The following is a 23,026-nucleotide window of genomic DNA, read 5'->3' on the forward strand; positions in this document are numbered from 1 at the left end:
GGACACCAGGCTATCTTGAAATAATTTCTAATTTTCCCATAAATTAAAAGCAATTTTAGTGTGAGATACTGGCGACATGAGGAAATAAATCACCGCTGGGAAGCTTGCTGGCCCGGCACACAAACAAGCTGGCTCTCTTGTTGACACAGGACAAGGGAGGCGAGAGGACGGCAAAACACTACAGACAGTGCCACCTCCCGGGTAAAATACACAACCTGGGATTTAATAGCAAAGTAAATCACTTCAGATGCTTGGCTTCGAGACACTGAAGAGTTGTTTGATGACTGGATACCGATTCTGGAAAATGGCACTTCAAACTGAAACATAATTCAAAACTGCGACCATCTCCTATGTTCAACTTCATTACATCCCCACCCATCATCTGGGTTTTTTTTAAAGATTTCACTTCTCCAAGTATTTCCAATCGAAGGGTGCTTGGTTTGTTGACCTAAATCAAAAGGGGTGACAATATACACAAAACTCTGGACCTTGAGATGTTTTTCAGAAAAAAAATCATCCGTTGCTTCATTTCACATGGTGCTCACTGAGCAGGGATTCAGGTTCCTTCTCTGCAGATATTCAAGACCCGCCTGGACAAGGTCCTGTGCAGCCTGCTCTGGGTGACCCTGCTTCAGCAGGGGGGTTGGACTAGATGACCCACAGAGGTCCCTTCCAACCCCGAACGTTCTGTGATTCCGTGATTCCCGAAGTGAGCGTGACCGGGTAAACGAGAGGCCCCACGACCACGCTGGAACGCAGGCATTCGCAGCTGAAGTTGCTGTGGGAACCTTGAGATCAATTAGCTTTGATTAAGCAACCACAGTGGGTTTGGGCCATGTTATCACTGCATTAACACAAGAGATTTTTGTGGTGGCGAGTCTCGTGGGTCCAAAATTTTCCTTCCGTTTAGTCCTGCCCAGTTCCTGTTGGTGTCCTAACAGGTTGCTCCAGAGAGCTCATCCATCGCCGCGCCAGTGCCCGAAGAGGCCCCACGCAAGGCACACTTTGTTTTTTGAAAGCCTATTTAGTTACTTTAGGCTTCTTAGTGTCTTTTGTCACCGGACCAGTCAAGACTGAAAGGGTTAAAGAAACTCAGCCCCATTTGTGCGTGTGACAATTAACAGCAGCTGACCCCAAAATACAGCAAGAATAATTGAAGATACTTTTATGCTGACTGGATGGTGCTTCATAGACTTGGCAGCTTGCAGTTCAACATGTTTAGTTTCCACTCTCAAATCCAGGGGACAATCCACCTTTTTTTATTATTTCCCAAGAAGTTCACTTTCTTCAAATTTTCAGCCCATTTCCAGAATCCTTTTACATTTATAACTGCGTACGCCCTTAAATCACGTCTCTTAACAAAAGCCCATGAGATAACATTCACAGGTAAAGACCTACCCAAACTATTTTCCTGCGAAGTGTGGCGTACTCATCTGCTGCCATACAAATAACTCATCCTCCATCTCTAAGGAGTTCAAGTAAATTCCCATTTCCAAATCCACTGATTGCCAAGCGCCCTTTGATTGGAAATACTCATTCCTGTGTCTACATGCACTTATCAACAATGACACCTACACAACGTGCTGGGATCTTAATAGCCAGTGCCAAAAGCAGAACAAAAAAAGCCAATGAAAAACAAGCTAGGCAGAAGTTTTTACGTTTGTAGTATGTAATTTTTTTCCATAGCTAAGAATAACCTCCTTCTACCTGCTCACTACCTGCGCTAAGTGAGCAGCACCTGCTCACTTCAAAACTTTCCTGCAGGACAGGTGTAAATACCTGCATCACCTGGAATATTGAAACAGGCAAGAAATGTCGCACGCAGGATCTGCTGCATTTTCCTGATCTGAAGGGAGATTGCTGAAAAAGCCTACCGTGGTCCTCAGCAATTCCCTGGTGTCACCTGCGTGACCAGAGACATGGGGACAAGGAGAGGTCCCCAGCTCCAGCAGGTACTTGCCAGGTCCCCGTTCCCAGGATGCGCATCGCCACGTGGGCAGGCAGCTCCAGGTAGGTGGCCACATGTGGTCCCATCCCGGCCGCTGTAGGCAAGGAGAACCTGCAGACCTTTGCAAAACTTTCTAAATAGGCTTTGCCCCTCCCTCCTGCCTGCTGACTGGCTGCGGACGAGGAAAATACAGGCAGAAGTGCTACAATAAGGAAGAGAAGGGAAGGATTTTGTGCCTTTCTCTCACCCTTTGAAGAATTTGAAAACTGACTGTGGGCTCCTCACCTCAATTTGTTGAGTGAGCTCATCATGCCAGTTGCACATATTGCATTGGCCGAGGTTGCAGCTTTTTCTATACCTCACAGACTCTGCTTTTCTGCAAGAAGAGTGGTATTTGAGGAGTTTGCACACCCCAAAGAACCTCATACCAGCTCAGCTGCCTGCTCCTGAACACAGCACCAGAAGCAGCTGCAGAGCTGTTTGACTCAGGAGGAAGCACGGTTCTGGCCACAGGAGTGACCATTGTCAAAAAAATTCCCAGCACTGCCACAGCCCCACAGCACTGAGCTGCACTGAGCCATGGTATCAGTGTCCCCCCCACCGCCCCTGGCGCAGCCCACGGCTCGTGCTCACCAGCCACAGGACGCGGGGACAGCACGGTCCTTTGAAGAAAGGGTTCTCCCCGCTTCGGAGAGGAGCTAAGAAATCAACAAAGCTCTGCTTTTCAAGAGCCGTTGTGTTAGCTCGGTGTGAGCCTTCAAAATCAAAACTGCTGAACCTGCAAGACTGGTGATCCCTTCGGGCACGCTGTGGCACACCAGTGTTTCCTGCAGCAGCCGCTGTGTCATCTTCTGTACTTGCCCACTTTCCAGAAGCACAGTGGCTTCGGGTGTCTTGTCCCTTGGCGCTGTGCTAGTGTTACTTTTCGGCCTTTTTTGTCTGCATGCTGTCCTACCTCAGATTTTTTTTTACCATTCACAACTAAAAAACTTCTTCTGCATAAACTGAAGAACAGTTTTACAAGGCTCCGTAGGAGTAACGGGCCTGTTCTAGAAAAATCCAGAACCTCTCGTTTTTAGGCAGAGTGGGTTTGACCCCAGCCTGGAGGCTCCTGTGTCCTGCCAGCAGGAGCTGGCTGCCACCTGGTTTCGGAGCCCTGCCCCAAATTTTGCCAGAACTCATTTTAAAGACAGGAGCGGTAAGCATTTATTGTTCATCCAGCCAGTAACTTTTCCTTCCCTGTCATTTCTTTGCCGGCTACAGGCAGAACCATCCCCGGGGTAACACCGCATTTCAGTGGGCAGCGGCGTCTCAAACACCCAGCGACTGGGTGCAGGTCACTCTGCAGACCCTGCACACCGAACACGCTCAGCCTGACAGCATGAACCTGCTCTTGTGAAGTCAACACAGATAAAAGTCAACAGGAGCTACTGGAGAGAGTCCAGCAGAGGGCTACGAGGATGATGAGGGGACTGGAGCATCTCTCCTGCGAGGAGAGGCTGAGGGAGCTGGGCTTGTTCAGCCTGGAGAAGGCTGAGAGAGGACCTAATAAATGCTTATAAATCTCTGAAGGATGAGAGGATGTGTCAGGAGGATGGGGCCAAACTCTTTTCAGTGGTGCCCAGTGACAGGACAAGGGGCAATGGGCACAAACTGAAGCAGAGGAAGTTCCATCTGAACATGAGGAAGAACTTCTTCCCTCTGAGGGTGACGGAGCCCTGCAACAGGCTGCCCAGGGAGGTTGTGGAGTCTCCTTCTCTGGAGATATTCAAGACCCACCTGGACAAGGTCCTGTGCAGCCTGCTGTAGGTGACCCTGCTTCGGCAGGTGGGTTGGACCAGATGACCCACAGAGGTCCCTGCCAACCCCGACCATTCTGTGATTCTGTGAAGGCCTGAGAAGCCACGAGGCTGAGCATGAGCGTGCTCGGCGCGCCCAGGGCAGACCCCCAAGGGGTCCCCGCAGGCCAGCAAGCATCGACCAGCTGGCCGAGGGTCCACCCTGCCGCTTCCTGCAGCAGGTCCCCGCTGCTACCAAACACCGGTCCTCTGGATCACGGTCACCTCAACCCCGCGCCCAAGGGTTTCAACTGAGGTGCGCAGATCACTGCGGCTTCAGGACAAGCCAGACAAGAACCCTTTTCATTTTCTTTCCGAGGTCAAAGAGATCGATCCTCTTCCGCCTGAATTCTGCAATGAAAGCCGGGTGTAAGCAGCACTTGTGCTGCTCAGTGCTGCTATGAGTTGATGCTCTTACGTGGTTTTCCCCTCATCTGTGAGAAAAACGGGTTACATAGAGGAAAGCTATACGATGACCACGGCGCTCTGCGTCATCCACCTGCCGCCTTGGTCACAGAGACTGCCGAGGAACCTGTAGGGCCGGTCTGCAGCCAAGGACGGGAAGAAATTCACTTAGCTCATTGCAGAAACCGCTGCAGATTAACACCAGGCTGGCCTTCCAGCGCAGCCGCCGTGCCCCGTGTCCTTCAGTGGTGGGTAGCCACCTCCCCGATGGAGAGGGCTATCCCTCGCACTGCAAAGCACATTTCCATACCGAACCAAACCGCATCCCACCGGCTGCTGAAATTTCAGTCATTAGCCTATTTCAGGAAAACAATCATCAGCTCAGCGCACCCTTTCTTCTCTAGCCTGTGTGAAGGTCTTCTTTGCCTTTAGTTCTAGGTCACTGGTTTTCACAGCACTTGAAACTTTAATTTTTTTTTAATTCAGGTAGACAGCTCAGAAGCACTTCTCTTCCAGTTTCTTGACTTCATATACGTCAGAAATTTTTTTTACCTATCATGAAACTCTCTGAAGCGTTGCTGACTCCTGGGCACATTTCCACAGGCAGGTGCGAACAGTGCTGAGCCTGCCAGCTTGAAGCTGGTAAAATATAAGCCAGTCATGTGGGAAACAGCACGGAGTCAGAGCTAAATAGCTCTCTTCTGGAAACTAGTTGCTTCATAACACACCTTTGAAAGGTTGTTTGAGGTTTCTGTTTTCACTTGTTAGGAAGATGCTGCCCTCCACTCACAGCTTCAAGCCCAAGCAGCATTATCAGAAGAAATACCGGCACGGTCGTTACTGGCAAAGCCGATCCTGGCTTGACATCGCCAAAATTTCCTGGGAGCGTGGCCTCAACCAGGGCAGGACCAGAAACTTGGCTTTAAGGACCGGAGACCGGTTAAGACAAAGGTGTAGGGAACTCCGGGGGCCAGCGAAGGGCCAGCACCAGCTTCCAGGAGGGCAAGAACCGAAGGTGTCCCCAGGGCTGCCGCAGGCAGCGTCGGAACCCCAGCTGCCGAGTCAACACCAAGTCATGTCCATGAGGACAAGAGGGCAGCAACTGCCGGAGAGGGAATCTGCTTCACAGAGGCTGAACCTGTTGGAAGCTGATGCCTTTGGTGACTTAAAGCGACTGCCGTTCCCCTGCAGGACTATCATCACAGGATTCGCTATTGGCATCTACCAGACACAACAGGTTGTTGTGATCCACAAAACTACCAGTAAAGCCATTATTGTTAAAATTGCTAGTAATGCTACGTCCTAACCCGATTTACATGTCTCATTGTAGTTTAGAGTAACTGCAGTGCTACCAACCCATGTTCTTTAATCTGTATTAGAATAGGTCCTTTTCTGAAGGTCTTTTTAAAATGTAGATCTCATGTGCAGCGTAAATACCAATGATAACTAATCAATAAGTGACTCTTGTAAATTAAAATGATACTGGAAGTATCAAAACTTATTTCTCTTGTACTTTATGTATAATTGTGGGATTTACAACATACTGATGTTTTAGAGATTATACGTGTGTGTGCTATACGTATTTATTACATGTATTACACATATTCACTTTTTTTCTGTTTTTCTGTGTGTTTCTTGAAGGTGGGGAATATCTGAATCTGAGGAGGAGTCTGTTGGAGATGAAGCAGATGACGGGTATTTCGCTACTGCTCCTTCCCTTAGACATGGCTATCCCAAACCAAACAAAAAGCAGAAAGGAAGAGTTACCAGGACCTACAACAGTGTCTTCACACATGTACTCTTGGTTTTATCTGGCTTTTCAAATCCCTCGCTAACCGTCCCAGGCTTCATTCACACAGTGGCTCAAACACAGCACAAATAATCCCGACTCCTTTGTGGTGGCTCTATGGCAGAAAATTTTTTTTCCAGCAAGAATCCAGGCAGCGCTTTGCCATCACCAGCCCCTGGGCGAGGAGGACCCAACGTCGTAACTGGTCTCCACGTTGCCACCGTCTACCCGTATGGCAGCACCGAACCCCACACGCTTGGCTAACGGTCGTCCCTGGGCAGTTTACCCAGCGTACGACTGAACTTTGCTGTGGACGCAGAGGCGGCCAAGGTGACTTTTTGCAAAAGCAGCTCGCATCAGGCAGAGTTTTTAAATTCATACGCCATGCAACTTGCACACCCCCCGTTCCTCCCATGGCCCACCTGGATCCAGAAGCAATCCAGGCTTTCACACGACAGCGGACCTGCCAATCAACCGGTGGTGTCTCCAGCACGAGGGCGAAGTGCCCCGGGAATGTTTAGCCTCATTTCCTCGGCTGTCGGAGCTAAACTCTAGCAGTAGCTCTAGCCCAAACACCTCACCTGAGCATACAACCTCTGCGTGTGGGGCCTGTAGGCTCCCACTGGCATTTCTGGTGTTTAAGGAAAAAACAGACCGAGAATGATCCACAAGACTTATTTTCTGGGGAATTTATCCCATACTATTTTATTCAAAAAACACTGACTACTTTTCATTGACCTAATGACTGAAAAGATTCTTAAGGTGTCTCAGCAACTGCTTCCTTGATGGACGATATACCTGGAAGGTTATGACACATTTAAGGCATTTTTCATAGGCATAGCTTGTTTTTAAATTTCAGGTTATATCAAATTAGAAATCTCTTGTCAGTCTCTTAACCCATTAACTTCTCGATTTCTGGAAGTGTAGCATCTTTCAGCCACTTCACATATGCAAAGTGCTGGACAAAGCAGACAGGAACTTGGTTTTCTTACTCACCCACTGCAAGGTGCTTTAGAAACAGCGCAACGCATTCATGAAGGCAAACAGGCTGAAAATTCCTCATCCTGGTGACAAACAAAAGACTGGGATTTTTTTTAACGCAAAATGAACAGTACAAATGTAAGAGATTTGAATGGAATAACGGACCTAGCTAGTACAGTGAAATAAATACCTGCTAGTTCATAAAAATTTAATTTCACAGTTATGCACCAAGATTTCTCAATTCGCCTTCCATGTATCAACAGAAAACAGACATGATTTGGGAACTTCATCATCATTATTAAAATAAAATTCGGTTATATATAGCTGCTATTAAATTAGCAATTTTTAAGTGTGCTTAGTCCCACAAAAATAGCACCCTTGTAAAGACAGAGTCAAAGAACATGTTAAGCTAGGAGGTACTTCTAGATCTCAAACTACTGGAATCACTGATCTTATCACAGACTGTAGTACGTCAAGACTGGCCACAACGAGTGCTTTAGAAGCATCACAACCAACTTTCCTCACAGCCGAGTCTTCCAATGAGCTTTTAAAACACTCCTCTCCTGATTGTCACACGTCACCAGCCTTCCTCTCTAGCCTTCTCTACATTTCCCTCCAGCTGCGGGGTCTTGCTATGGGAGCACAGGCTGAACCAACAGCATGGAGTGACAGGACTCAGCAGGAGATTTAAAAATTACTCCCTTTCTCTATAAAATTGTTCTCTCCAGAACACTTTCTGCTGGAGCGACATTTCCACTTCATGGGCAAAGAAGGAAGGGAGAGAGCAAGGCAATTCCAGCTGGCAACCAGCTGAAGAGTACTAAAGGAAAACCCCAAAAGTTCAAGCACATCGAAGCATCTCACTTCTCCTCTTACCACAGTCTATGGACTGTATTGTGTAAAATCACTAACTAGCTTCAGAACCTTTGTTGCTCTGAATATTGTCCTCTATATAGCAAAGAATATGCATATAAATGCTTGATAAACATGCTAAACCAATAATCATCTGCATAAATACACACAAACTCATCTTGTAAATCAGAACTACTACAATAGCTCCTGTTAAAAACACCTCTTTATGCCGACACCAACTTTCAAACACATCCCAGCACATGCAGGGATTCTTCTTCAGGAAGCTTTTAAGGAGCAAACATTGCTGATGCAGGTGTCCTAAGGGCTCTGGTCCTCATTCCAGTTGTTTCTCAAGACTTCTGGTGTCCCCTGCCCAGCTTGCCAGCATCTAACGTGCTGCTAAAAGGGCAGAATAAGTCTCCAGCTCTTACGGTCTGACTGGCTAGGTATGGCTATCGCAGCTCTCCAGCCACACCACGTGCCCCCCCGGAACATCACGCAGGCTCTCAGGCCAAACATTTCCCCTGTACCGGAACCTAGGCATCAGCAACAAAGAAACTGATAAGTCAGCAAAGACAAGGGCTAAATTTACTATCTCTTCAGAGGAAATGAATATATGGAATCAAATAAATATCAAAAACATACGAAAGGTAAAGTTTCTAGGTGCAACATTCTTAGAGCCTTTCTCTAGCTGAGTCTCTCCTGCACTTCTTTTTCATAAATAAATGTGAAGGCAGAGGTCGCTGGTGGAGTGCAGAATGTCTGTCTTGTGGAACATTTGTACACGTCCACACTGGCACAGAGGTGCCGAGCTCCACGGACAACACACAGCTTCCCGAGACACTCCGATACTCCTGGATAAGGCTACTGAGAATGTTTTTTCATGTAAATCAAGAGATAGGCCGTTTCTCCCCTGTGGAAGCAAAGAAAAAGCAAAACAAGATGTATGCTTGAAGACCTAGGTTGCAAATAACCTCCCAGGTTTGCTCTTGCTGCTTTTTGAGGTTTAGGTCAACTGAATGGGCCCTACCCAGTGTTCCTGAGAGAGCACATCAAGCTGACCCCCTGGCAGCGTGATAGCTTAGAGGAGGAATTACCTCTCTCCACAGCTCATTTTCTTATGATGCTTCAAAACAAAAAGCACGGAGGAATCCTGACTGACCTATCTCACTTCAGTCAGGACGTAGGGTCCAAGTGGCAATCGTAAGTAACGAGACCACTCCTGCAGCCCCATTTGTGACTACTCAGTAATCCCGCAGGCTCCCCACACAATCACACACAGTCACACCAGAGTAACCAGAATACAAGTATGCCTCTTCCACTCTCCTGCATGCCCTGTACAGCCCAGACGACACGCAGGTCAAACCATTTGTCTTTCCTCGCTTTGCCACCCTCGTTCCAAACCCCAGAACAGCATTAGGTAAAAACAGAGTTGCGTTTGCTCACCAGTGGAGGCTGGAATGTCCATAGGTGCTTTTAACATCATCCCACGATACCTAGAGCAGAAAAAACACACAAGCGGAGGCTGGTAAAAGCTCTTAGGAGATGGATACATTGTGATACCAGCACAGCAATCCTCCTAAGAGCAGTACAAGTGGTACTTCCAGGAACTAAACATCTTTTAATAAATTGGTTTATTGTTTTTACCCTTTGAGGAAAAAACAGTTCTTTTGCCTCTTCTGAATGCATTCATTAAACAGATCTAGAGTACGTAAAGTAGGGTATACAGCAAACAGCTGCTTCTGCAAACTGCAAACCAGAACCCGAGGCCTTGTTTGGCACAGAAGCTTGAGACACTTTGCCCTCAGCTCAGAGTATACTGCAGCAGAGAAATGAGGTGCATAAAGCTCAGCAGGTTCAGTTTTCTTTCCTTGTTCTCTCTAATCAGCAATCAGTCAGATTGAATGAGATCTGGAGGAGTGCCCAGCAAGCTACAAAAGAAATGTGGATTTGTCTCCTCACCTGGCAAACCTCAGAATCGTTGAAGCAATACCATTTACACTCTGTGAGACTTCGAATGTAGGCACAGTAGTGTCCGCAGCTAGTTGATCCTGAATGAGCAACAACGGCAAAAAGCTCGTACTGCCAGGCAGCCTGTGAAGAGCCACAAAGGGTTACTTGCAGTGCAGGAATTCTGATTTACCATTGGCTGAAGAGAAGCGGCAGCCAGGACAGCAAGAATGCACATTTTGTAAGGAAAAAGGAAAAAGATTAGATTGGCCTTGAGGATCCTGCCTTTTTCGCTCCTACCCTCAGAGTTTTGCCTGCCAGCTGTGGGCTGCCAGCCTCCTTGGAGATCATGGGAATGTGAAAAAGGCAGTAGGGCAGCAAAGCGGTTATACTCCAGCCAACACCGCACCAGTGAGGTTTTGCTGTTGCCACTTTCCTTCATGATTTCTCAGTAAGGGGAACAGATCCACAGCATGGCAGATCACTCTCAGCTGCTTGGCAAAGCTGTAGTCTCCCTGCTAACCTCACCTCTGCAGCAAACAAGACTGCATGGCAATCTGCCAGGAGTTGAGATCCCCTGTCTTGGACTGGTAACCTCTGCACAGCAGTGGGCTGCCACTCCCTGAGGCTGTCTTGCCCTGGAGGCTGAGCCACAGGACAGAACCTGCCCCTAAGACACTGTTTACAACATCTGGATTTAGTCATCCAAATGTTTTCACCTTTTCTTCAGTATATTTAGAAATGGAAGAAAAAGTTATGCTAAACATTCTCAGAAAAAAAGAAACTGGGTTGTTTGATTTTTTTCGGTAGAAAGCTCCAGTCACGGTGCCTTTGGTGATTTAATCTGAGGACAGGAGGTTGCATAATGCCTGAAGCAGTTCAAACCATGGGATGTGAGCCAACACTAGGCACAGGTAAAGCCGGAGACACACATTTTTAAGACAGGTGCCTTGAACTGAGGCAAGTATTGGTGCGATCTCTCAAGTTTTTATGAGACTTGAATAGAGGAGAGAAGAAAATCCGCCCTTTTTAAGCAGGGCATTGGGAGTATCTCACCTTTTCATTGTCGCCTGCTTGGCACTGATTTTCTGTCAGGACTGCATTGAAATCAAGCTCTTGTGGGAATGGCAGATAGTGACTAAGCTTGTGAACATAGGCTGATTTCTCAAAGCAGAAGCGCTTTAGGTGTATGGTCAGAGTCTGTGGCAGATGGACTAGCTTCATGCTCTGTAAAGCAACAAATAATGCAATTAAAAACTAAGGAACAAACCCCGGGGAGGGGGGGTAGAAACAGCCATCGCCACCCAGTGAATGTAGCATGGAGAGCAGTCAGTGCTACAGTGAATGACTGCCAATGCCACTGGACAGGAGACACCAAACCTTTGTAGCTCATCTGTACATGAGACACATACATGTAACACAACTGTGATAACCAAGTTTCTCGACTTCAGCATGATCAGCACACAGCCTTGGGTGTCTCAGGGACTGCTTCATTTCTCATCTGCTTTCTTAACCCTCGGTTGGTAGCACTAGGTTGGCCAGGAGAGGCAAGCCAGCTTCCTTGTGATGTGGCCACTAGAGCTCCGTAGAGAACGCCAAGCTGACAGCTCATTCCTTCCAGCACTGCCTTTGTTGATATTACTGCTGCTGCCATGGCTGCCACCAAGACATATGGATGCATTGTGGTCTTGGAGGTGACCCACTGGTGAAAATGATGTGAAAAGTCCCCTCCAAGCCTTGAGCTGAGACAGTCTCCCTCACACAGCTTCAACGCACTTGCCTCTTCATGAAAGAGCTAATCCACTGGCTGGCAGAGACCAATACTGTAAAAAACGGGGAGCCCAGTGGAGAGCAAGGAAGAAAGGAAATCACCCTACAGCAGCCTACTTTCATGTGTACGCACAGCTCCTGTAACATATTCTTGTCTACCCCTGGAGCTATGCAGCGGCGTAAAGCCCCACAGCAGAAACACAACATAAACCAACAGAAGCTCCTCTGCTGGTACAGAAATGCTACATCCCTCGGTGACTTACATTAAAACCCACGAAAGCGTTCTTTCGTTGCTAGAGCTACATCTATAGTAGAGAACTTCCTCACAGGAAAGATGCAAGCGGTTTACACCTAGCTGGCATTGCTGTGCTGACAAGTCTGAGTTGCTGATCTCCGCTTCAGCTGATATGGTTGAGTCCTTTCCCCACCCTTCACAGTCCTAAAGGGAGCTCTGGGTATGAGAGACATATGGGGAAATAATTATCTGATTACCTGCAAAAAAGGTGTTCTCTTTCCACACTGTTCACAGAAACACATGTTGTGATCAGTCAACTCTTCTGGATGGAAAAAGTACTGCAGACAGTCCTCCTAAGAAGACAGAGATTTCTTTCAACTGAATTCCTTCAAGCTGGATTTCTATTTCTACTTGTACAGGGCACATGCAAACAGCAAAGCCACAGGAGGCATATTTTATTCAAAGGACAAAAGATTGCCTGGCAGCTTAAAAAAGGGTATCCCCTTTTTCCTAACGGTTGGTATGATTACATTAGTCGAAAAAAAATAGAGTACCACATTTTCCACAATAAAGATACTGAGGCGTAAGTGTCCTATACCTACTTCAAAGCCTTAAAGGCTTTGAAAGAGGTTCCTTTAGGCTGAAACAGTACAAAGTGGTCAGAGAATAAATAAATAAGGTCCAGTGGTCCACTGTCACCTGAAAAATCCAGTCTCTTTTTGGCAGCACCTACATAGCTACATCATCACTATCACTGCTGTATCTGGATATCAAACAGCAGTGCTGATTTAACAGCAGAAGAACATTGCATTGGGCAAACACAGTGTGTCTGGCCAGGGACTGTAAGTTATCCAGGGCGCCTCACTGCAGTACCTAACGTCTCACAGGTACACATCACTGTGCAGTGTAAGTCTTTGAGTCTTACAGAGTATTGAGGCAATACTCATTTTAGAAAGGCAGTTCAAGGACTTTATTTTCCATCCCCCAAATCAAACAAAATTTTTGAGAAATTAAGAACCCCTCAAAACAAAGAAGAAATGTGAATGAGAAAAGATCAGCTCAGAGACACAGACACCCTGCAGAGATTCATGCAGGGATTGTAGATGACTCCTAGGAGACACCAGTGCTGCAAGGAGAAGGCTCCCACGGTGAACAGAGGGGAATCTGCTTCCTAAGGAAACAGCGCTGCCACTGAACTTACCAGAGTCTTCAGCATCTGGGAATTGTAATTCAACACTGGGAGTGGAAGAGTTAACATGCTGGTGTTCCTCTTTGTTTCTGAAGAGCATTTCTGACAGGCCAGGTGCTCCTGTACACAGATAGTGTACAAATCACTCAGGTCTTCAATCTACAGGGGTAAAAAAAGGCCAAAACATCATTTATGAAGAACAGAGCTGAGGTATTTCCCTCTGTGGGTGGGAAAGCCCATGTGGACACGTTATTTCACACAGTGTTACTGCTTTAAGGCTTGAACCCAGATCTGACATTGACTTACATGGACAGGGCACTTCTCACCATTTACAGGAGAACAACTCCTTCCCTTCACACCCTAGCAGAGGGGAAAGACACAGCATATAACAAGATCAGTTAAATGTCTGCTCCAGTTCAGAATTTTACTGTTTTGTCTGGAACTGCAACAGGAGCCTGTCCTATGTATGAATAAAACTACGACAGTGGGTTGAGGAAGATTCACTTTTCCCTCACCTTACACAGCTCCCATGGGAGGAACTGTGATATACAAAACATACTAACAGCGACTAATTATAAAGAAACGCACACAGCTGACTTCTAAGAACAGAGGAGCTGTGTCAAGACATGCCAATAAATGCTTACAGAAATTGGAAAAATGGAATGCAAAGTAAATAAATTCAGTGTTGCAAAAAGATCAAACTTTTCATTATTAATCAGTTCTCCCATTAGAATGGAGACCGTGGCATGCCCTAAAATTAGGATGAACAAAAGTTAACATCATCCTTACCAGCTCTGGCTTTTTAATCTGCTTCTTTATCAAGTTCCAGAGAGTCAGAAAGAGCTGGGCAGCATCATGCTGCACAAACACTGGACAAACAGAAAATACAACTTCAATCAATATTATGAACAGCACCAAGTACAGATTTCCCCCAGACGGCAAAGGGAGATTCACTGTCCCCCATTAGATCCAGTCCCTTATTCCCCTGCCGCTCCCTGCCAGGGACAGAGCTTAGACTGGAGCAGAGCTGCAATGTCTCCACACGGCCTGAGCAGGCAGTGAGAAAAGATGGGAGGGCCTGAGTGCCCCATTACACAACCCAGTGCAAAAGTCATGTCCTTGTCACCGTATGCAGGGCCAAGAGTATACCCAACACCTACCCGAGGATAGGGCTCAGATGTCTCATTGAGTTGAGGGCTGCATTTTGAGTCCTTCTTAGAAACAATACAAGGGAGGTTCTGTTCTCTTTTTCACCTTTGTTACTCCACAGACTTGTCTCCCCTATCCCCTCGCTAAGGCTATAACACTCCTGAGTGCTGAGATAAAAATGACAGGGAGGCCTGCCCATCTACCAAATGGTATAAACCTCTTGACCCCTACCCAGGGAAAAAGCACACAGTTTCAGCACAGAAAGCCAAGGATGATGTTGTAACATTATGCTTTGGCTTTCCACTCTGGCTAACCTGGCATGTTAAGAAACCCAGGATGGTGGGACACAGCTCAGTGCACAGCTTGCTTAGAATGGCTCAGCAGAGAATTGCTGCAAGATCGAACTGGGGTGGGGCGGGAAGTTCCACTCCCTCGAATGCCAAGAACTGATGCTCTCAGCCCATGATGAACTCCAGATTTATGAACTCAGCAAAAGCTACACATAGTTTAGCAAAATCTATGCTTGATCATAGGTGAAACAGATTATGTGGAATAATCCAACACCATGAGGTGGAAGTGCTTTCAAATTCCCTGCAAGTCTGCAGGTATGACTTCAGCTGGGTTCTAGTAAGATGTCTGTACACCCCTGACTAAATGAAGCTCAGAAATTCTATCTTTCCTCCTGTCTAATAGCACATCTGTGATCTGAGTACAGCACCACTTGCTGGGATATAGGACTTTACGAACCACACTTGAATTTTAAAGCTGAAGGACAAGGTGGGAAACTGCCAAGCTTTACAAACTCTCTTTGGGCATCTCTTCAATCGGAAGAGAGAAGGCAAAATGCAGAGCCATTCAGTCTCAGGTGGAAAAATGATGCAAACAGAAACACTCAGGTTATCTCACGTTCCTCCTCAATACTGGTCTGGGCTGGCTACTATCTGTCCCTTTCAGTGCTGACCTGGCTTTTATACGAAAAAGATCAAGGCATTTGGATATACTGTGTGTATTTGTACACATAAACAGACCCTCGGCACCCCACTGTCACCAGTCACCCATGCATTTAACAATCTCTCTCTCCTTTCGGACCCTGCCCAGGTGTGAGGTTAAGCCAGCAAACTCTTCTCTCTGCCCTTGTAACAAGGAACAGGAAGGATGTGGTTTCTATCCTTGGGGATCTGGGTGAACTCAGTATCTTTTCCAAATGATCCCTTCCTTCTAATAAGAAACAGCAACTGTTTCACTATTTCCATGCCTGTATAGGAAGACAAACCTCAAGCTATCAGCTGTCCTCTCTCTGCCCTGCACAGCCCCTTCCCTCTGGCCAGTATCAGTAGCTGAGTCTTCTAGCAATCTGATAGTCTTCCCACCCTTTGAACACCAGCAAGGATACCCAGCAGGGTCTTCACAAGGAAGTCACAGCGTCTCACTCACAACTGGGAGGCAGCTATAAAGAGCAATACATCATCATGTACCTACTCCTCACGTTTCTGAACTTCTGCACGAGATGTCAGAGTCTGCACTGCTTGTCAGTGCTTGATAATTAACATCCCTGGTCTGCCGACAGAGGCAGGCATGAGGCGGCACTGCTTACGTTTCACTTTGTATTCTGAAAGACAGCAAGCGAAGTCTATGGGAGAAACAGCTTTCTGCTTGCCACACTGCATCTCCTCCAACAGCAAGAGCATTTGGTACGGGACATTCCGCCTCTTCTGCGCAGCATGTGGTGGCACTATGATCCTAGAAAGAGAAGAAGCAACATGAATGGTAATCAAGCGGTACAATGGAGAAATATTAGACACAACACCTGAAGGAGCAGAGGTGGATAGCACATATAGCAACTCAAGAGGAACCAGAATGGGCATGTTTTCAGCAAAAGAAGGAAAAAGGGGAAGCAGACACCTGCACTAGCTCATCCCACAGTGCAGGCTGACAGTTCTAAAGCAAAAGGCCACAATTTTAAGTTGGCCTGTTTCTGAATAAGGGGCAAACCGAGCAGGACCTGAAGTGCTGGGCTCTAGAAACAACATTATAGCCAGTTTCAGAGCTGTTCTTGCGTCTCACCCATTCAAGCCTTTGTTGTCCACATACCCTCAAAATTTCATGGTCATGTATACCATCATAATGCTTGTATTTCAACTATACGCCAACTGCAAAGTTCTTTATCCTCTCTAAATTCATTGAAGTCCACAGGTTTTTCTAAGCCTTTCTTCAAATAACAATGGTAACCTACTGTCTGCATTATTTAGCTTTGCCCATTTCTGACACTTCTCATCTCTGTGTGTCTAACTTGTCGTTTTCTCCCTCTGCACACTGGTGCCTGTGTAAGAAATCTGGAGAAAGGAGGACTGAATAGGAATGATCCACTTAGATGATTAAAGCTGCAGTGAACTGAGTAAACTGAAAACAAAGCAAACCAGTTATTAGTGTGGTTGCTAAGGAGGCAGAAGCCCAAATCCTCCTCACAAAGTAGCAGAGAGCACAGTCAAGCAAAACAAAATAACACTATATATTCACCATCTGCAAAAACACTTCTTCTTCCCCATCAGGAGCTAGCCAGGACAACCAGGGGCCAGAGGCTATGGATCACCAATATGTTTATGTGCTTAAAGTTACAAAATTAATAGTGGATATGGTTACACACGACACATCCTTTAGTTATAACGGCCTATGAGCATATCTGGAATAAAATCATATCCTGTTACAGAAAAGAGAGATACAAGTCACAAAGACTTGGTTCAGGACCACAGTTTACCCGTGTGCAAACGGCACGTGAATCAGAGATGACTACCGAGTCAGAACACTGCAACTTCTACCTTTGCAGGCCTAGTCTGTGTGTGATGGACACAAGACAGAGACCTCGCTGAGTGAACTGACAGCACCTTGCTAGCACCTTGATGACCCAAGCTTCAAATGTACATCCCATAGAAAAAAAGGAGTGGAGACAACCGACCGACAATGGAAGTATCTCAGGTAGCTCAAACAGGTGGTACCTTCGAAGGATTCCTGTGAAGTGTATATTCATGAAGAACACTTGGAGCAGAGAGTTCAGACAGCAGCTCTGTCCTACGTTGTACAGTCCAACAGCCCCTGTAGGCACATAAAAAGAGGAAGTAATGCCTGGAGATAGGTACAGGAAAGGAAAGTGAAAATTATTTGGACACGGCAAACTCCTCTTGTACATATTCAGCAATTCAGCACATAGGCCCAGCATCTTGGTCAGATCTAGAAAAGTGTTCAGTCTACTCTTACATTCCTCCAGCAGATAACATTCATTTTTTGTTTGGCAACTGACAGGAAAAATCCAAGTAAGCCTGGATTATGATACTCAGATGTCTCCCAGTTCCTCTATTTTCAGTCCTCTCACAACACATCTAAACATAAAATTTAAAAAATCAGAAGTCAAAGGCTGCCTGTATGAAGATTTTTATTCAGCCTTTTACATATCCAGGCCTAATAATAAAATGAAGAGGTACATGTGGGATCACAGGCTAGCTGTCTGCCACACAGGGTCTAAGCTTCCCCTTCAGCCTACCTCTGGTATTCTTTCTCTTGGTTTCAAAGAAAGGAACTAGCCTGAGAGCAGTGGAAAAAGCAAGTCACAGCTGTTCACACGACATCCAAAAAGGTGGTATATTCTGTGGCCCCAAGGGGTACAAGTAATTGTGGTTAGAAATCAGAAGTTTTTTCTTCTGACGTCATCACCAAAGGGAGAGAGGACATGAAACAGAAACTCAGAACAACTCTGAAATACATACAGTCGGTGGTAAGGGTGGGCTATAGCTGGGACAGAATGGTATGTACAACTGAAATACCAATGACAGCTTTTGAGAGGCCAATCTAGTGATGCAGCAGAATAACTAGGGCCTAGTCCACAGCTTAGGAAACCCAGAAGCAGCACTGGCTGTGTTTGGAAAGAGACAGGGCTAGCATCCAGAGACCTTTTCGGTTGCAATGGCCAACTGGAGTATTTAAAAGTGGGAAAAGCTCATGTAATCCCTTCCCAAAAAAACCAAAATGGTTACTTGGCAGGGCGAAAGGAGAATTGTCTGTATATTCCTCAGCAAAGAGGTAAAGAATGTGAGAAAATGAAGCCTAAGGACAGAGAATGCAACAGCGGGCATTAGAAATAGAAAATACGAGAGTGAAGAACAGACAAAACATTATTACCATTTTTTAAGTCTGCCACACCAAAGACTGAGGGTAGCCTCCGTTCTTTGGCCTGTGGCTCTTCAGCTTCCTTTTTATTATCCTGTACGTCTGCTTCTGCCTTCATGGCCTCGTTCAGTGCCAGCTCTAGTTTCTTTCTTCTTCCCTGACGTCCACTTCTTTTTCCCATCAACAATATCGCACAAAGACAAAAGGACTGCAGAAAGACACAGAAAGATCAGAAAGAGGGAGAGCACCCAGAAACACAGGGTTTGTCTTTGTATTTGACATTTTCATGATGAAAAAGCTGGAATGCCAATAAAATTAGTAAGATTACTGCAATGGCATTTGGTATATTTGAATTAACATGGGCATTACAGGTGTGCAGGCTATTGGCAAGGCAATAGACATGGAGCTTGACAGCAATTCCACACCCTGTCTTCCTTCTGTGGTTAAACAAATAAATCTTCAGTTCTACAGAAACAGCTCCACCTAGCCAGGGAACTCCAGATATCCCTGTTCAAGAAGATCTGGTAAATAATATGATTAAAATTGTCCAAATGGCAGTTGTTGCAAAAATCCTCTGTTTACTAAAAGCAATGGTTTATCACCCAAAGCATACCAAGTATTCAAAAGGGCAAATTTCACCCTCTCTAGCCTTCTGAGCTGATAAGCATTTGTTTTCCATACTGGGCTCTCTGTGCTGTTTTTAAGATCCTTAGTCACAGCTCTGCCGTGGCACTCTGGACTGTAATTTTTAAAGGCATTTAAGCACCTCAATATGAATTTCTTTTTATGCTCCTTCAGGTGATCACAGGTCAAGTAACTGTTTAAGCAAGAGAAACATTATAATGCCTTGATTTTCAAGGGAATATTGAACAGACCATTACTCTGACAGTCTCTTACGATTCAGCTACTGGCTCTTTCAGTAAAAGTTTAAAAAAAATCACCAAACTAAAGCAAAGTAAAAATACACAAGCAAACAAGTGACAAATGTTGGAATACAATTACACAAAAGCAAAACTTTTTAAAAGCCCACCTCCAACACGGAGGCAGAATCGGAAAGAAAGTATATGCTTAGGGAAGCATTCACAGGGGGAAAAATCCCACAGAACAAATGCTCAGAAATGATTATTTTACAAATATTAAATGGCATGTAAAATAAACCTGAGGTAAGGTACTGAAAGAATGAAGAAAAGCTACCAAGAAAGGGAAATAAGCAAAAAATCCTGGTTCTGCCTTCCACAAACAGAAAATCTTTGCTTTAAAAGCATGTTATTTTTCAGGTTAACTGTGCCTCATAATGTTAAATATCAAAGTTTCTGAAGAACTTATCAGGCAGGGAAACTAGAAATGGATTTTTTTCCCCCATTGATTATCTTTAAGTTTAAGTATACTTTTTCCCAACTGTACTTTTGATTCTTTACTTTCAAAGCTTGTTTTTGAACTCAAAGTGTCAGACACTCAGATTCGCTAAATATTGTTGAATTTGCTGAGTAATTTTATTTGGGAAAAAAAAACCCCTCAGACATTCAAAGATAGATTCAAGAATATTGCTTTTTATATCCAAACCCAGCAATTAGAACGGCTATGCAGGAAAAGTGAAATTTGATTTGATTTCTTCCTCGGCAAAGCAGAGTCTGAACTCACACTGCCTCTTTCCCTAGAAATGATTTAACCAGGCATTCAGGTTTCTGAAAGCCCAGCTGGAGCCCATCTTCACTTGCACAGCGAGAGCCAGCGGGTTTAGTTGGTGTAATATCAGCCAGAAGATAAGTCACGCTCGCAGCCAGTGGAGATGCTGAAACAGACACAAGGGAGGGGGCAGGCAGGGCAGAGGCAGCTGAACAACAGCTAGGGATGTACCGGGGATGAGGCGAACTTGCAAGACAGAGTTTCTGGCAGGAGAGGTAGGATGGGATGAAAGAGCAAGCTCAGGGCTAAAAGGTGACGGAGCTGTACATAACATATGGAAGATTAATCAAGAATAAGCATGGGAACACAGAGATCTGAGCAAGCCACATGGAAAATAGTTAATGTGTGCATGAGTGGATGAAAGGGTCATGCTGGAGAACCACCTGGAGCACCTGGATGGTTGGTTGTCACTGAAGACAGTGACAAAGGATGACTGTGTGAGAAGGCTAACTCTCTCTGATTAGGAAGTGTGAGAAAGGAGGGAATCATCCTGTTTGGCCTCAGAGCTCAGACTCGTATCTGTGGATATAAATTACTTTCTTGACTCTTTTGCAAGGTTGCTTGCTTGTTCGTTCATTAGCTCGCTCGCTTGCTTGGCTTTGGAATAAAAGAAAGTTGCCTTGAGAAGAGAGAAAGTCCAACTGATTTTTTCACCACGTTTGGTGATTTCAATCGCCACATTGGGCTGATTTCTTCACTGCAAAAAGGCTTTAGATGACTTGAGAAATGGGCAGAACGATATCAGGGCAGGAAGGTGCAGGGGGATACATAGATGGGAGGATTTGGGTCTCTGGTTTGATGAAACTGTCCCCCAGGCACTACCAGCAGGAACCCTGGTGTGGGGAGCAGAGACATGAACACAGGTTCCCATCCCTTGCACAGAACTTTCTCATTTCAGCTATCAGAAATACAGCATTCCAAAGATTTGCACTTGACCTGTCTTTCCCTGCATAATGTATAAAAAAACACAACGAGTGAGCATGGGAACTGAGGAGCAGGCCCCCCTCTTGCCCTCGACGTCTCCTCTCTCGCTGGGGGAGCGGGGTCGCTTCTCGGTTTCCCTTTGCAGGTCAGGCGTAGGACTCGGCGCTGCTCCCTCAACGCACGTGGCTCGGCCGAGCCCAGCGGCCACGCTAACGCCAGGCGGAGAAGAGGCAGCAGCCGGACCCTCCTCGTACCCTCCACCCCGCCATCAGCTCGCCCTCCTCCTCACTCTCCTGTTTGCCCCGGCCTGCTCCACAGCTCCCGAGACACCGGCCTCTCACCACAAACCCCCAGCGGTCCCCTCGCCACAGCCCCCGAAGCCTTCTCCTCCGCCAGAGGAAGGCCACCACCTCTGTCCCTCATCGCCTCTCCCCTCACAGCCATGGTGGTGAGCAGGCGGCCGGCGGGAAGGCGCAGCGGCGGGAGCTGGGCTGCGAGGCAGCGGCCCTGGGGAAAGGCGGCAGCTCCGGTGGGGGAAAGGTGGCAGCCTGAGGTGCTCCTCGAAGCTCCTCAAAGCGCTGCTACCCGAGCCCTTCACCTCCACGCTTCTCCCCGACGCCACTGAAGCGACACTTCCCACTTTGCTGTCCAACTACACCTTCGTCCGGCTCCCCTTTTTCCCCCCCTTCACCTTTTTTCTTTTCTCCCGGCGCGCTGTGGTCCTGGCTCGTCCTGCCTGGCAAACCGGCAACAAAAGGTTTCGGTCACCAGTTCCCGCAGGGCCGGAGCGCTGCCAGCCTCCGAGCGGGCCCGCGTTCGCGCCGCGGCCCGCAGGAGCACCGCCGGCCGCTCGGACACCAGGTCACCCCGCGCCGCAGCTCCGCCGCTCCTCCGCCCGGCGGGACTCAGCCGCTGTGACCCGCGGAGGGCGGGCGGCAGCGAGCGGGGACGCGGAGGGCGGCGGTGCCGCCGGGCGGAGCGGGGCTGCCCCGCCGCTCAGTTTTCATTTCCCGCACCGCAGAGCGCGGAGACAGAAAGCGAAACTCCGCTCGCCGGCCGCTGGGGGCAGCCGTCCCGCCCCGCCTCACGCCGATGCTTCATGGCGGCGTCTCAGGGCAGCGGAGCGCGGCGGGAAGAAGGGCGGCCGAGGCGGCGGAGCCCCGCTGTGCTCCGGGGCTGCCCGCTTGTCTCCAGGGCCGCGGGATGAAGCGGGCTGAGGCAGCCGTCTGCTGCGGGAAGGTGGCGGCCCCCCCTCGCCGCGCTGCCACCCTGCCCCGCTCGGGCGCCTTGGCCTGGTTCAGTCTGGTTTCTCCTGGGCAGGGGTAGGAGCGAGCTTTAACGGGAGAAGTTGGACTCCACAGAAAAAGAGCCTCCTCTTTGGCAGAGGCAGTACCTCAGGGGCGTTTGTCCTGCTCTGGCTTTGCGCAGTCACTGTTGCCTCTCAAAGGCAGGCCTGGCTTCAGCCTGGCGTTCAGCCGCAAGAGCAGCAGAGGAGCCGAACTCCTGCCAAGGCCTACAGCAGCCTACCTAGAAATAGCTCATTTGAAATCACCCCAGATAAGTAACTCGCTTACAAACCTAACCCATGCGGCGAACTGGAAGGCTTGGCAGTTTCCCGGCTGCGGGATACGCCAACGGCAGCACAACAGCGAACAAACACTCCAGTGCCAGCCCGAGCTGTGAGAGTCCCGGCCTCGGCGAGTTACCTACGGCCAGATGAGCGGGAGCACGTGGGCAGCCGCTTCTCCGGCACGTATGCTGGGCTTCCAGGCTTTCCCCTGCGTCTTGTTCCTGGGTGTCTGGAGGAGGAACGGAGGGGTGCAGCACCCCGTGAGGGAGCTGTGCTTGTCCGGGGATGGCCGCTGGCCCAGCTTTGCTCCACTTGAGAAGGTGAGAGAATTTAGCGGTGAGTGATGCTGCCCCGCAGAGCTCTGTGGACAGGGGACATGGTGCGGGTGGCGTAGCGAATTCCTCTCTGTGTGTGAAATAGATTGAGCGAGTGGGAAAGCATGCCTGGGTGATTTGGCAGGGCATAACCTGCCTACCCTTAATGGAGGAACTCAGCTGGGTCAGAGACACAGCGTCCTTCCCTTGCATCTGCCACCAGACAGTCCCCAGGGAGAGGTTCACACCCTAAACCCTTTCTTTCTCC

General features: G+C 47.6%; 1 protein-coding gene across 2 annotated transcripts; it reads right to left on the reverse strand.

The window, feature by feature from the left end:
• Positions 1–6,654: 6,654 nt before the first annotated feature.
• USP18 (ubiquitin specific peptidase 18) lies at positions 6,655–21,729 on the reverse strand. Of its 2 annotated transcripts, XM_075440770.1 has the most exons (12): positions 21,566–21,729; positions 18,277–18,472; positions 17,100–17,196; positions 15,701–15,846; positions 13,747–13,826; positions 13,264–13,317; positions 12,970–13,116; positions 12,026–12,121; positions 10,820–10,990; positions 9,776–9,907; positions 9,260–9,309; positions 6,655–8,726 (listed from the first exon to the last, which is right to left on the reverse strand). In XM_075440770.1, exons 2-12 carry the CDS (start codon positions 18,443–18,445, stop codon positions 8,678–8,680), a joined length of 1,191 nt encoding a protein of 396 aa, XP_075296885.1. In that variant the 5' UTR covers positions 18,446–18,472; positions 21,566–21,729; the 3' UTR covers positions 6,655–8,677. The 2 variants fall into 2 exon arrangements, with proteins under 2 accessions (XP_075296885.1, XP_075296893.1); XM_075440778.1 differs by lacking the exon at positions 13,264–13,317.
• Positions 21,730–23,026: the final 1,297 nt, after the last annotated feature.

Source organism: Opisthocomus hoazin, chromosome 1 (assembly GCF_030867145.1).
Source record: "Opisthocomus hoazin isolate bOpiHoa1 chromosome 1, bOpiHoa1.hap1, whole genome shotgun sequence".
NCBI classification, from domain to species: Eukaryota; Metazoa; Chordata; class Aves; order Opisthocomiformes; family Opisthocomidae; genus Opisthocomus; species Opisthocomus hoazin.